The sequence below is a fragment of the Sturnus vulgaris genome, chromosome 17, assembly GCF_052056855.1.
Source record: "Sturnus vulgaris isolate bStuVul1 chromosome 17, bStuVul1.hap1, whole genome shotgun sequence".
NCBI classification, from domain to species: Eukaryota; Metazoa; Chordata; class Aves; order Passeriformes; family Sturnidae; genus Sturnus; species Sturnus vulgaris.
Genome location: NC_142259.1, coordinates 10,926,329 through 10,941,027, shown reverse-complemented (window position 1 = coordinate 10,941,027; position 14,699 = coordinate 10,926,329). Strand labels below are relative to the sequence as shown.

Here is a 14,699-nt window from a genome sequence, read left to right as displayed (position 1 = left end):
CCCGGGACAGCCCCGCGTCCAACCGGGACACCCGACCCGGGACACCCGACCCGGGGTCTCCGCACCCAGCTCTGGACACCTTGCACCCAGCCTTACATCGACCCGGGATTCACTGCACCTAGCCCTGCACTGAACCGAGACTACCGCAACTCCCCATATCCAACCCCGCACCCTATCCGGGACTACTCACATCCATCCCCACACCTGCCCCGCACGGATCCGAGACCCACCGCACCCAGCCCGCATTGATCCGAGCCCTCCTCCACCCCTACATCGATCCCCAGAACCCTCCCCATGCAGCCCCGCACTGACCCCAGGATCCCTCTGCATCCAGCCCTGTACCAACCCCAAACCACTGGGATCTCCTCCCACTGACCCAGCGCACTCCCTCACCCACCCCTATTCACTTCCATCCCTTGCACTCACCTCCACATGGACCCGGCACTCCCAGGACCACCCCTGCCTCAACCTGAAACCACTAGGACCAACCCCACACCAACCAAGGATGCCCTCCATTCACCCCCTCAACCCAGGACTGTCCATTTCCACCCTCGGGACCCCCTACACCCACCCCTGCACTGACCTGATCTCCCCTCAGCTGCAGCAGCCCTGGGCACAGAGTACGAACATTGCACATTACAGAATCACAGAGTATTCCAGGCTGGAAAGGACCCCCAAAGATCATTAAAGTCCAACTCCTGGCCCTGCCCAGGACAGCCACAACAATCCAACCCTGTGCCTAAGAGCACTGCCCAAACATTACAGCATGTACTGTCTATCATCAATGCAAGGTCTGTACATATGGATATTCCTAACCAACAGCTCACAAATACCTTAACCATAACATACATAAATTAAACATACATAGATATAATATATGTAAATTTAATTACATAAATTCAATTACATAAATATACATAAGTTACATAAAATACATAAATTTTACATATAAACAAGGCAAGGCTTAAAGGAAACTGTCACCTTACTAACGACCCACTGACAGGGCAAACACAACCCAGATCTTAGAGTACCTCCATCAACCAGCCCATGGCCCACCTGTGCTGCCTCTGTGCTTAAAAAGCAGCAAATAGAAGCCCCTCCCTCTTCCAAACTAGCTTAATTAAGAAATCAGCCTGTTAATTGATTACCAGAACTATAAAACTGCTGTAAGTAGCCCTGGTAGAAAAGGGTCAAGAACATTAAGGTGTCTTTATAGGAGCTGAAGGTAAGCAGTACTATTTACTCTGTTCTCTTATTCTTTCCTTTATTTCTTTCATGCTAAGAGATGAGAGTTTTAGTCTCTTAAAGAAGACTTTTGTTTTAGACTAATCAATCCCTTTACTGTAAATGTTTAACATATATTCAGAATAAAGATGGGCTTGGAGTATAAACATCTCCTTCCCTGGCCCACCCTAATCCCTCAAGAAGGATCTGGAAGTCAGCTCCTGCCTGAGCTGGTAGCAAGGGTTATTATGTATGGGACTAAAAGTAATGTGAGAGCTGCCCCTCAATCTCTCTTTTGCTAGCCAGAGCCTGGTTTTGGTGTCTCCTCAAATGCACTTAATTCTAATTGAGGTTAGTGGCTCTCTGCCTTCAGGAGTGAGGATAAAATGTCTCTATCTGTACAAAGCTAAGAGTAGTGATATACAGGCTGAGGGCAAATAAATACAACTTCAGGGAGATTCTATGATGACCTCTGAGCAACTAACAGGCTGTGGTGGAACTGTTTTAGTCTAAAAGACAGTGACAGGTTGGATGCCCTCCTGTGTGTCCTGGATCCTGCTCAGCTCCTTGTAGGACTGAGACAGGATTTTGCCAAGAGTGGTTCTGCTATTGTAAATCTGTAATCTCTTGGTGAACAGTAACAGGCTTATCCTGACAGGGTCATCCTGATATCTCTCTCTATAAACTAGACAGCTGTTAGATTCTGCACCATGCTGTCCACCCAGAGGCACAGTACCAGCATTCTGACCAGAAAGGAAATCCTAGAAAATGGGTTCTTGGCCAGCTCCTCCAGCCACAGCCATTCTTCTCCTGTTCTGAGTTATTACATGGACTCTAGCTGTGCTTCCAAACCTGATACCTGGGAGCTTCCCATGGACTTGGACAACACAGCAAGTGGCAGTTCCCTGTGTATTGTCAAGCAGGCGGAGCCTCTGAGCAGCTGTGTGAAGGCTGAGCTGCACAGCCTGACCCAGGGCATCTCTGACCTCAGCCTTGTCTGTTTCTGCAAGGCCCACCATGGCCAGGCCACCTTCGAGCTCTCTGGTTTGCCCTGTGAGCACCCCAGCAGAGATGGCTGCCTGATGAATGTGGTGTCACAGAACACCTCGACACCCTGCAAGAAAGACAAGCACTCCAAACCGCTGGAGAGCCTGCTCTTCAAGAGCTCTGAGCTGGTCGGAGACATCTCAGCCCTTGGGAAAGTGCCGGCCCCTGGGTGGGACATCTCAGCTATAAGATCCTTTATGGATACCAGCACGTCTCTGGATGTCAGCACTGAGGAGTTACGGTTACTGGGATGCTCCAAACCAGACTCATCATCCCCGGAGACCCCTGTGGTGATTCCTCTGGCTTGGCCTGGTGCCTTCAAGAAGCACCCCATGCTGATCCACAGGTCTGTCACCCAGGAGAGCCAGACAAGTGACCCTGACGCTGTCCCTGTGTTCCTGCACCCGGCTCTGTGATGCTGCTGCCCTGGCTCCAGCTGGAGCTGCTGGGTGCCTGCCCCTCCTGCGAGGAGCAGGGATCCACGCTGCAGCACTGAGAACGGAGCCAGTGGCTTGAGTGGTGATGGCAGCAGCTGGTGACATCTGCCCACCTGCGGTGACCTAGTCAGCACTGCTGCTGGGGCATGTTTGGGCCGGTGGTGGCACCCCCGAGAGCCGCAGCCTTGCTGGCTCCTCCTCCCCCCGATCTCTCTCTTTTGTATTAGCACAATAAAGATATAAATGTCTCTCTGTGGCGCTCTCTGACTCGCGGAGCCCTCTGAACACCCAGGCCGGCCTCCGGTACAACCCCACAGGGCTCAGGACCCTCCGAGTGGCCGTGCCCGCTTCCCGCCCGCCCCCGTTACCTGGCAGAGGAGCCGGAGCGGGGACACCGGGACGTGGCCGCAGCCCCGGGGCCATGGCTGCGGGGCCGGCGCTGCCCGCCGGGAGCGCGGGCGGAGGCGCGCCCGGGGCTGCGGATCCCTCTCCTGGCGCAGCGGGGAAAGCACAGCCTGGCAGCGGGGAGCGGCCGCCGGGCACCCCGAGCCTGGCACCCGCCTGGCTCATGCAGGGTGTCACTGCTCGGCCCGGCCGCGGGACTCCAGCAGCTGCAACCGAGCAGGGAAGATTTCCTCTGTCACCTTCAACCCCTGCCCCGAGGGAAGGAAAGGAGCCCAGATCACCACACCCACCTATTAGAGATGTTCACTCTACCTTTAGATCTCACTCCACTCACACAATCTTGATTTTTTTTTCCTCTCCGGTCTCTCCTTACAGCAAAGAAAGGGAGGAGGACTTGTTAAAACCACTTTTCAGGACATTTACGGTTTGCTGAATAACCAATGTACTGTCTCCCTATTCTTTCAGGGGCAGATTAACAGGCAATGAATCATGTTGTGTGAGAGAACAGAGAAAAAAGGGAAAGCAGCAAGAGTTGCTTGCAACTAACTTCTGTGAATCACATGAATAATTTCATTAATACATAAACTCCCCTGCTAGCTTCATGCCTAACCTGGCCTTGCCTCACCTCTTGAAAGCAATCACCGACTTTTACTCCTTTGAAATTTTGTTAGCCAGCCATAAATTTTACATGTATCACACTCCCATGACTAAAGTGTTTTTAGTTACAAAGTAGGTTTGAATACTTCCAAAGGAACAGCTTTGAAAGAGAGATATGAACTACAATGTGTTCCACACTAGTAAAAAAAATCCATTCAGTGAAAAAATGTGTTCTTTGGCAGTCAGAAAGGCCTCGGAGACACCCAGAAAACAAGGGAGCTGCTTGTATCCCCTGGCTGCTCACATGGCTTTCTTCTAAACCATGTTACAATACCAGGAACAGGCGACAAAACAACTCTGAAACGGGCTGGGAAACAGAAAATTATTTACAGTTTGAAGTATAAATACCCCAGATGAGCACAAACCAGAGCTAAAATTAGCAAGAGGGGCACTCAGGGAGTTGGTTCAGCTGCACTCTGTGCTGGCTGACTGATCAGCCTTGATACTGCACAGGAGATTAAGCTTGTTGTGTAAATCTGGAGCTGGAATGTATAAAGTGCTCTGAGTAGCAAACACAGTCAGGGCCTTAAAGGAAAATAGAGGAAGAAATGAAAAATTTCCAACATGCTGCTGTGAAAAGGGAATGGCTGCAGCGGAGGAAGAGATACAACCACTTCTGCTAACGTTATATTAGCATATCTCAAATGGGCAGGACCTTGGCAGGGGCTTTGGGGCACTTCCTTTAGAAAAACCTGTGCCAAGCTGCTATGTGAAGCATGAAGAAATGTGAAATAAAAAAGATATTTGTGGTGATAAAAAGATAAACAGATTTTTTGCAAAAAGCAGCTCTGATGTTAAAAATCACAGCAAAAAAAAAACAGAGCAAGGTAAAGCACAGAAGTCATGGAAGGCCTGAATGGGGGAAGAATTTAACAATTTGAGCGTCAGACTGACAGCCAAAAAAGGTTTTATAATGCAATTTCAACATGTTAATACAAAAATAAAAGTCCTTGCAATAGAGCTGTGGTATTGATGATGTTGACAAATCTTTTCTTCTCATCACCAATCTCCTTGGCTCTATTTTTGTTGTGCATTGAGCTTCAGCATTTCATGGTCAATGAATTTAACCTGAATTTCCATTCCTGTGCATTACTGAATTCTACCTCAGGGAGTAGGCTAGATATCAAATAACTGGAAGTAAAAATATTCCTGAGTTTCTGTGCAGTGTCACAGTTTCTTCATAATGATCCATTAAATCTTAAGGTTTTCATCCATGTGCTGTCCTTTTTAAAATTCTGTAGTTCCAGTCTGATATGAGGCAGTGATCTGCAACAATGTCATTATTGCTTAATTTCAAATCCTCCCCTCCCTTGGAAGAAACATTTTCTTTCTACAGTAGCAAACTCACCTCTCCTTCATTTTGGCAGAGAGACAAAAGGGTGATAAATGTATTTTCAGCAGCTCCTGTCAAAATTCTGGCTCTGTTTTTTTGTCCTCAGTACACCAAAATAAGAACTCTTCTTACAGTGCAATTAAGGATTTCATATATACCAGGAGAACCAACAGTAAGACAACTACAAGAAAATAAATGCTGGAGCCAGAAAGAAGGACTCAAAACACATTTTCTTGGTATATATTTTTTTAATATATTAAAAAAATTACAGTTTCAATAAAGAAGTAGAAAAATAAGAAATTCTTTGGAAGGTGCTTGTGAAATACAAGCAGTTCCCCAGAAGGCATTAATTATCTGAACTACTACACATAAACGATCCAAGCATCCAGTGAACTACTGAGACAGTCCCAATCAATACATTGAAAAGAGAGGCTTTCAAAATGTAAAAATATACTTTCCCTAAAAGGTCTGTCTCAAACTGGGGAAAGCCAGATCTCAGGTACCATTCTGGAATCCACCTTCACTTGGCTCAGTGTCATGTTCCTTAAGTGAGGGAGGAGGAGGGAAGAGAAAAAAAAAAAAAGAAAAGTTTTAACAACAGGATAGAACTGTAAGATTTTTGGCTTAGCTAGATTACATGTGAAACAGGTAATTCTTGTTAGCACAAACTGCTGTTCTGCCAATATGCTCCAAACACACTTTGAAGCATTAAATCTGCTATGAAGGATTCTTTCAGCACAGGTGTATTTCAGTGCAGCTCCTGAGGAACAATGTTGGTGTCACCTCTGCACTGCAGCACTGGCCAGAGCTGTGACCACTCCTGAGGACTCCCTGCTCTCACTCAGGCACCAGTAATGAACTGGATTTAGCTGCAATTACAAACTACACTTGCATGTACTAATCTCCCAATTAAAATAAATGAGAGACTTAATAAATTGAGTACTGCATGTTTTATGGAGATTAACAGTCATAAGTACTCTGGATCACATTTCGCTGGTCTCATTTATTGCACAGCTAATGTCTTACATCACTTCTTGCCTGTGACAAATGTAGCTGCTACAATGACACACCACCCTCACTGCTGCTACTACCAACTACACACTTGTAATTGTTATTAAAAATACCTGATTCAGTTTCTTAAATTCAACCACTTGGAAGAAAATGTGCTCCAGGATATATTTGGCATCTTGCTTGTCCTTTGGGAGCTCACTGGTCACTCCCAGGATATCGCCGCATTTCCTCACGTAGAACTCCAGGTCATCGTCAGTGCCTACATGAGCACCCAGGGAAGAGGGCAGGTGAGTATCACACACATCTGGAACAGCTGGCCAAAAACCTGCTCTGAATTTTGCTGTTGGCATCCTGGGAGGTTCAGTCCCATAACCAAGCTCAGTGAACTAGCCATGATGTATTCCTGCAGCCAGTACGTGTTCATCTTCTTTAGGTGTTTAGAATAATCTTAACATTTAAACTCCAAAGCATAAAAAGGATGCGAGATTTATCAGCAAGAGTGCACAAAGCAATTTATGCACAATATAAGAAACAGCATGATAAAATGATAAAAAGTCACATAACAGACAAAATATAATATCATGGTACATAAAGTCATGCTATTAATTTCCAAAGCCTTTCAATTTCTTACATCAGGATAAGAGCAGTAGATTTTCCCAAATGAGGTCCATGCTTTAAGATTAAATGTAACAATTTTCCTCTAAAAGAATCGGACTTTTATTTTAAATGTGCAAATCTGCTCCACTTACATTTGTTTGTGATCTCTGCAAGACGTGCTTTCTCAGAGGAAAAAGTTTCATCCAAGTCAAACAGTTCCAGAGCAGGAGGAGGTAATTCTCTGAAAGCAGGTGGAAAAACCTTGAAGAGAAAAAGCAGCATGGTTGATTGCCACATATTTTTCTTACTCTTTACAGATTTCTAAGACAACAGTTTTTAACTTATATTGGACTTGAAGAAATCCTTTAAAAAGTCAAAAGCAACTCCAAAGCCATCAAACAAAGGGGCACCATTTGAAAATTCCATTTTTATGTTGTAAAAACAACTGAATATTCAAAAAGAGTTTAGTCATATGTATGTCAGAATTATCACCCAGCATTACAACTAGACATTCTTATTTTCAGTTTCAGTTTTGGTCCATGAGACCCAGGTGACAGCTGAGAGCTGAGGAACTAAATTGGCCCTAACAGCTCACTCTGAAAACATATTGACATCATTTCTGTTTCATGCAGGCATCATTTATGTCTCAAATTGGACTTGGGTTTCTAAAAAGCAGTGAATCAGACACCACTTTCAGCTACACTCCTGCAGCTCTAAAGGATGCCAGTAATGCTTTCTCAGTGACCAGGGTAAAGAAGGATGGAACAATGATGACAAAATTCAAATACTCAGAGATTCCTGCCTTCTGAAATGAGTTTGACACTCCCATAGCTCGTGTTGGTGCTGTCAGCCCAAACACTGAAGGTAAAAGTTTGATCTGCTCCTGCTGTAAAAGACCAATGCTCCACTTTCTGCTTCCCCTGAGGATCTGGGAGATGGAGGCAGAGCAGGACAGACTGGCTCCTCCCTGGCAGCAGGCAGTTCAGTACTTACACCTCCACTGCTTTCTGAAACACCACATCCTGTTTTCACAGGGAAGGCTGAGCCAGCACCTCACAGGACTGAGAGCAGCTAAGAATTCTGTTTTGGTACCACACACTAGATTTTGAAGCTCTTTTAATAAATGACAATTGTAAATAAATGCTCTTTCCTAAAAGATGGTCCCTGCAGTGCAGTCAGCTCCTAAATGATTAATTATTACTACAGCATTTCTCACTACTTTTTTTACAGAACTATGGAAATGACACACAGAGGTTTTGCATGAAACAAATGACATAGGGACTCATTAAGGTTGGAACAGACATCCAAAATTATCAAGCCCAACCTTCATGGAGAAGGGTCTTCCATGTATTGTACAAGCAAGAAAATTACTCACAGCTGGCTGGAGGACAGGTAGTGGAGTCTCAAATTCAGGCTGAATGAGTTGGAGGGGCTCATGTTTCACATTTAGTTCTTCATAAGCTCTGCAGCACAGAAAAATTCAGAGTATGAGGAAAAAAATGATACCATATCTATTTCCACTAGCAGGTTATAGAGATGGATTTTTGTGAACACAAGTGCCTCAAAGTTTTGCACTGTAACAGCACAAAAAAAAAAGAGATGACCATTTTATAAAGACCTCAGAGAACTACAGATCAGTAATACCTTATACTGTGAGGAAATTAAAGTTGTGACAGAGGAAGATGATGATAAGTGGATATATAAGACGAGTAAAAAAAAAATCACAGCTCAATTATACAATTGACTTTTAGCAGGATGAACATGGATGAAGAAAAAGTGATCCAGCACAAAACAAGCAGAACTGGGATTTCAAAAACGTTTGTAAGGAAGTCAATAATCAAAAGTTATTTTTAAAAGAAGTATTTGTTATGGGGTCAGAAGGGAGATCCTCCCGTGAATTCACAACTAGTGAAAATACAAGAAATACAGAGTAAGAAGAAAGGGTTTCCCCAGCAGAGTGGAGTTTCATGGAATCTGTGTTAAGCTGCCACTACTCAATGTGTTCAGACATGATCTGGGTAACAGGGGAGTTATGGACAAAGCTGATTGTGACAAACTAGTAAAAGTGACCAGCTGATAAACCTCAAAACACAATTATGGGGAAACGCAAAGGTGATTGAAATGCAGCTTTTAGTAAATGCTAAGTAATTCCAAAGTGGAAAAACGAGCAGCTCTCAGTTATCACTCCAGAAAGTGCCCAACTTCACTGCAGACAGTTCTCAAAATATCAGATCAATGAATCTCATGGAGTCAGAAAAAAAAAGGAGAAAAGGGCAGAAAATACAGCTAAGACAAGAAGCAAGAGAAAACATCATTGCCACACTGTACAAATCTATCTTCTGGTATATCCATATTCAAAATGCTGCCTTACAGCTCAGTCCTTCCTGCTCTTAAGGAGAGAGAGCTAAGCACAAACAGAAAATGCAGAGCACCAAATAGAATAAATAAATAAGTACTAAGAAAATTACAGCTGCTGACTTAATAACTGAAGGGAGGGCACTTGTGTCCAGCTGATAAAGGGATGTATCAAAGAGCTTTGTGAAGTCTCTTGGGTTCTCATCTCCTTCCTGCAGGCAGACTCGCAGCTGCTCGGAGAGCGCGGCTGTGTCTGGGAGCACGGTGTAGTCTGAAATCTGGACACACAGACACACAGCCCTGTCAATTGAAACAACACATTCCCATAGTCTCTTTCTACCTTTTATCTCACCTAAAATCTCACTTAGAAATAATTATTACACTTTTTACCAGGTTGCAGTGCAGCTCACTAGATCACTAACTGTGCCAAGTCTCTGCTGTAAAGCTACCCAATACATGGATGTTTTATTTGGATTACTGTTAATTCTTTAAAATTAAAACAGACAGCTTACTAATCAACTGTGCAAAATTGTTGTTCTTTTGTGCATACAGAGTATACAACTTTATCACATAAGGATATTTCCAAATAAAAACAGCATTTGTATACAACTAAAACTGACATACAGATTCACCCCTACTTACATACAGAAAATCTGCCTTTCCTTCGTGCACATCCCTCTTGTCTGGGCTCAGAGTGAAGTGCAAACTCGCTGCACTGGAGCAGTCCATCTCATAAACACGGGCAAATTGGAAAGAGACTTTCACAAATTATATCTGCTAATGAAGAGCAATCTAAAGCTGAGTGGTACCATTAATTTTTACACCTGAGCCATCTGTCTACTCAACCCTAGACCATCAGTAAAGGTTCTGCAACAAGAGCAGCACACATCTTGCTATTAACCACTCTGTGCTGAACAGATGGTGTGCCAAGACCAGTGCTGCCAGATCCCACTGTTCTTTACCTCCTTGTGATGGATTTCTCTTACCTCAGGGTCCTCCATATCCATCTGGTTTAAGTGGATATCTGATGTAGTGAGCCACTGGAAAAGCACATCCTGGGGAAGGGCAAAACTCAGTTACTTTCAGGAGGATCCAAGTAATTTCATACTACACTTAAATATTCATACTAAATCTATTAAATAACATACCATGAAAAAGATAAAGATAATAAATCAAAGACTATCTCTTAGTATTGGCTTAGAATCCCCATACTGAATCCACTTCAGAGCTGCCTTGCTCTAAAATCAAGCTGAGCCTGGAGTGCTTTGCAAATGTTGTGAAGATCCAACAGGGTGTTTTTAAAGAAAAAAAAAAAAAAAACCAAACCACTCCCAGAAAACTCCAACTTACCATGATCTTACCATTTTCTTCTTTATCTAAATACTGGTCATTGAACATGTGGGAAGATCCCAGTGCTGCCATCTTTCCCCCTTTACTCTACCAATAAAGAATACAATATAGTAAAAATTCCTTCCAAATCACAATTTTAGAGGCAATTGTTATTGCATTGCATTACTTGTTTATATAGTAAAAAACTGTGTTAACTTGTTCACAGTCATTAACAATATCAATCCTGTGCTTGTAACTCTTTTACGACTAAATTTCTGAATTTATTTTTTAAGTTAACAGGGCTGGATGAGTAAAACAACATATGAAAAATCTACTGGTTCCAAGGTGAGAGGCTTCTTTTTTAATTCAATATGCTGTATTTACAAAGCTAAGGACAATCTTATTTAATAAATAATTACTAAAACAGTGGAAAAACCCCCAAAACTTTGAAGAACTAAAGATATCCAGCAGTCAACAAAAGAAAATGTGATCTTTGCTGACCACCTCATTAATTCTCCTCTGAACCCCATGCAAAGAAGTTTGCCATAAAAAAGTCAGGAGTCACTGGGCTCATCTGGAGTTTGCAGATGCATCAAAAACTGAGGTGGGTTTGTAAGTACCCCCAAAAGAGCCACTCCTAATTTTTGTGTGGGGCAGGGGGAATGCAGGGAGTGCCCCAGGCAGCTCTTACCTCATGCTGATAGAAAGCCAGGATAGGCCTGTTGAGTGGGAAGCAGACAGACCCTGTGGACAGAACTGCCACTGCTGGCTTCATCACATTCAGTGTGGCTCCAAAAGGATAAACAAAGGTGAGAGCTCTGCAGGAGATAGAGAAATTCCATAAGCAAATGCAAGCACCAAGCAGGTGGGACAGATTCACAGAATTCACAGAACTCAAACTGAAACCCATAGACTAGACACAAAAAAGAGATCTGGTCATGGGAACAGTAATTCCTTTCCAAACCTATCCCTCCTTCTCCTTCAGGAGTTACCAAGCTCTACTAAACAGATTCTCCTTTCCAGATCTAACCTAAGAAGCCTAAGAACATAAGAAATTCATTAGCAAACCTCACCATAAGCACAGTGCTGCTAATCACAGACCTGCCAATTCTGAGGTGTTCTACCTATTTCCACATCAGTTTCCTCAGAGAAAACACTTACTGTGAGTCATGGCCTCTTCCATCTTCATCTGCTGTCTCAAGCACTGCTTTCTTTGCAGCTTCACTGATTCCCCTACGAGATATTGAAAAACAAACCTTACTGAAAACAATCCAGATTACAAGAGTTCACTGTGAAGATTCACATGCCCCAAATATTTACCTGTTCAAAACTCCATCTGAGATTAGTGCTTCTTTTGGGTGGTAGTACTTGTAATACACATTTCGTACTACAGCATCTTGAAAAAAGAAAAAAAATATAGAAATTTACATCTTAGCTGATTGGTATGTTTGATTTAGCATAGAAAAATCAGTTTAGCTCTTGGATTCCCTGGGTGTTTGCTTCTAACACCACAAAGCTGGCATTTAGCTACCAAAAGAATTGAAATCAGCCTTCACTACTGTTTCCTTTTAGACAGAATATATTTAGGATAGGAATATGTCTGCAATTAGAAAAAAAATAATACAATAAGTTAAGCATATCACAATCTTCTGCAAAGCAAAAGAGACAAAAAGATGATCCAACTAAAACAGCCTGGATCAATTTTTACAACTCTATTTCTTTTATATATTTTCCAAACATTTAATGAATTGAATTCGATTAGTGCAAAAAAGGCATAGTTTAGAAAAGCCACTAAAGACCCCAAATATTTTATGCACTCTGAGACACACTTGCCTTGGGTTGTTTGGGGTTTTTTTCCACATTGGCAACACAAAACTAATGAATGACATTTTACTGGAATGCTAAAGAAATGTGCCACTTATTCAGGGTGAGCATTAAGAAATCAATCCTTTAAAATGTGTGGCAAGTGTTTTTAATTAACAGCTTTTTAATCAAGCAATTTCCCCATAATTTTTTTTTAGTAAATTAAAGCTATCAACTACAGAAAAGGAATGGAAATGGCTACATTATCCATGTACTCTGTCCATGGAAAGCCTTTGCTGTGCTCTAATTTTACCTTGCTATGCACATGCAAATTTAAAGAAAAAACATCTTTTAGATCAAAAGATACTTTGTGAGTATCTTTGCTTGGCTTGTATCCACAAAGGCTGAACCTGCTCTTTCAATTTTGCTGCAAATTGATGACTAAAGGTAGCAGTGAGCCCCATTACCATTATTGAAAATGATCCCATATTCTTCTAACAAAAAGTTAATATTTGTGCCATTCCGGGACTCTCCACCTTCTCTCAGCATCACCAGGATGGCCCCACCATCCTCCAGGAATTTCTTCAGAACAGAAAACTAGAAATCAACAAAGATCCAGGAAAAAAAGCAAACAAACAACCATGAGAAGCTACACACAAAACTGCAGCAAGTTATATTGAGATGAGAGGAATTATTTTGACAGCTTGCATTTAATTTGATCCTATAAGAAAAGCGTTCAAATTCTAATTGATATGAATTAATTTAAAGCAGCATTACAGCAAAGTCTCCTGTCTTGTTCTTTTCTACTTAAGCAAATTTTAAAATATAATTATCTTGAAAACAATTATTGACTTCTTACCTCATCAGCACTGAACTTTTCTCTTGGTCCTGCTGTAATCCACAACTTCACCCCGAACAGTCTCTCAGACGTGATCTCATCTTTTAAGCTATGAATCGATAATAAAGACACACATTATTCTTGGATACAGTCCTGAAACACAACTTTTTCCTTCTGTTTTTTTTTACAAAGGACTGGCAAATTAACACAACGCAAATCACTTCAGTCACTTCACACCCTTTTATCTGGGTTTGAAGTTGACAATTTGAGCAAAAATAATCCTTACAAATGTCAAGCAGCTAAATAGCAACGCTCCTCTGACAAGGCACTGTGGCAGATCCAGAACTGCTGCAAGCTGTCACAGCTGCTGTTAAACTTTGCACCTGAGGAGCTTCCTATTATTTTCCTTTTTCTTCTTTTTGGTTCTGACCACGTTTCATAGAATGAGTTGGAAGGGACCCACTGGGATGATGGAGCCCAGCCCCTGTCCCTGCACAGACACCCCAACACCCCCACCCTGAGCATCCCTGGCAGCGCTGTCCAAACGCTCCTGGAGCTCTGGCAGCCTCGGGAATGTCACCATTCCCTGGGGAGCCTGGGCAGTGCCAGCACCCTCTGGGGAAGGGAAGAACCTTTCCCTCATCTCCTCTCCCAAACAGCTCCATGCTGTGCCATTTTGCAGCGGTCAGATAAACAGCACCATCTACAAAAGCCCTGTTTTCTTTTTGTTCCAAACTCCAAATGGAGACAAACCCACAACTCTGTACGAGGAGCTTCATCCTTCCAACTTACACTCCATCTCCTCCACAGGAGAGCTGTGGCTCCGAAGGACCACACACAGCGGCAGAAGATGCAGCAGGGAGCAATCAACGCCAGAGAGCGACCTCAGCTCAGGGGATACATCCCCAAGGGCCGCTCGGGTGCCCAGCGCGGAGCCCCCAGCCCCACCGGGGCCTGTCCGCGCCCAGAGCCGCCCCTCACCTCTGCACCTTCCAGCTGCCGCGCAGCCTCTTCCGCAGGGCCTTGTAGCCGCCGGCCGGCGTGAAGCTCTCGCCCTTGGAGGCGTTGAACACTATGGTATTGCGCGGGCCGCTCTCCATAGGCGCCCCCGGGGCTGCCGGAGGGCTCTGGGGAGCGGCGGGTAAGCGCCAGCGCTCCGGCCGCCCGCGAGTCCCCAACGCGTCCCCGCCGCGCCGCCGTCACCACGCGCGCCCTAGCAACGCTCCCACAGGACGCATGCGCGGGTGGCGTTTCCTCCCACCCCCGGGGACAGAGGTCGCCGCGGTGGTTCGCTCCACTCCCCGCCAAGGAAAGGGGCGGGGCGGTACCACTGCGGAGGGCGGGGGGGGGTGTGACGGGGCGGGGACAGGGCTGCGCGCTCCCTCCCTCCTTCAACACGGGCCCTCGGCCGCAGTCCGCGCCTGTCAGGGCCCGGCCCAGTCCCGCTGGCTTGAAGCCCCTCTTGACGTTTCTGCGCCTTTGATTAACTTGTGTCTGAAATCTCAATCCTGACAGCTGCAGTTTCTGCCCTGGGAGGGTGGGTAGGCACAGGAGGCTCAGGGACGCTGGGGCTGCTCCAGCCCTGGCAGTGTCCAAGGCCATGCAGGACTGGGCTTGGGAGAGCCTGGGAGAGTAGCAGGTACCCCTACCCATAGCCTTTGAG

At 44.4% G+C, this 14,699-nt stretch overlaps 2 protein-coding genes across 2 annotated transcripts; one reads left to right on the top strand and one right to left on the bottom strand.

Annotated features, from left to right (window-relative positions):
- The first annotated feature begins 1,626 nt into the window (after positions 1-1,626).
- Positions 1,627-2,687, top strand: LOC148221831 (uncharacterized). Its single transcript, XM_088175077.1, has one exon. The coding sequence runs from the start codon at positions 1,935-1,937 to the stop codon at positions 2,685-2,687; it is 753 nt and encodes a 250-aa protein (XP_088031203.1). The 5' UTR covers positions 1,627-1,934.
- Positions 2,688-5,331: 2,644 nt separating this feature from the next.
- Positions 5,332-14,295, bottom strand: IFT52 (intraflagellar transport 52). Its single transcript, XM_014884028.2, has 13 exons — positions 14,018-14,295; positions 13,058-13,145; positions 12,666-12,795; positions 11,716-11,791; positions 11,557-11,628; positions 11,087-11,213; positions 10,417-10,503; positions 10,053-10,121; positions 9,190-9,344; positions 8,087-8,174; positions 6,864-6,972; positions 6,228-6,373; positions 5,332-5,646 (listed from the first exon to the last, which is right to left on the bottom strand). Exons 1-13 carry the CDS (start codon positions 14,134-14,136, stop codon positions 5,599-5,601), a joined length of 1,314 nt encoding a protein of 437 aa, XP_014739514.1. The 5' UTR covers positions 14,137-14,295; the 3' UTR covers positions 5,332-5,598.
- Between the last annotated feature and the right edge of the window lie 404 nt (positions 14,296-14,699).

Excerpts from the sequence above, each read along its gene's own strand:
- LOC148221831 (XM_088175077.1), top strand. The coding sequence starts at position 1,935 with ATGCTGTCCACCCAGAGGCACAGTACCAGCATTCTGACCAGAAAGGAA.
- IFT52 (XM_014884028.2), bottom strand. The coding sequence starts at position 14,136 with ATGGAGAGCGGCCCGCGCAATACCATAGTGTTCAACGCCTCCAAGGGC. Across the intron at positions 11,792-12,665 it reads TGGGATCATTTTCAATAATG|ATGCTGTAGTACGAAATGTG; the intron begins GTAATGGGGCTC and ends TCTTTTTTCAAG. Across the intron at positions 9,345-10,052 it reads TGGATATGGAGGACCCTGAG|ATTTCAGACTACACCGTGCT; the intron begins GTAAGAGAAATC and ends CTGTGTGTCCAG.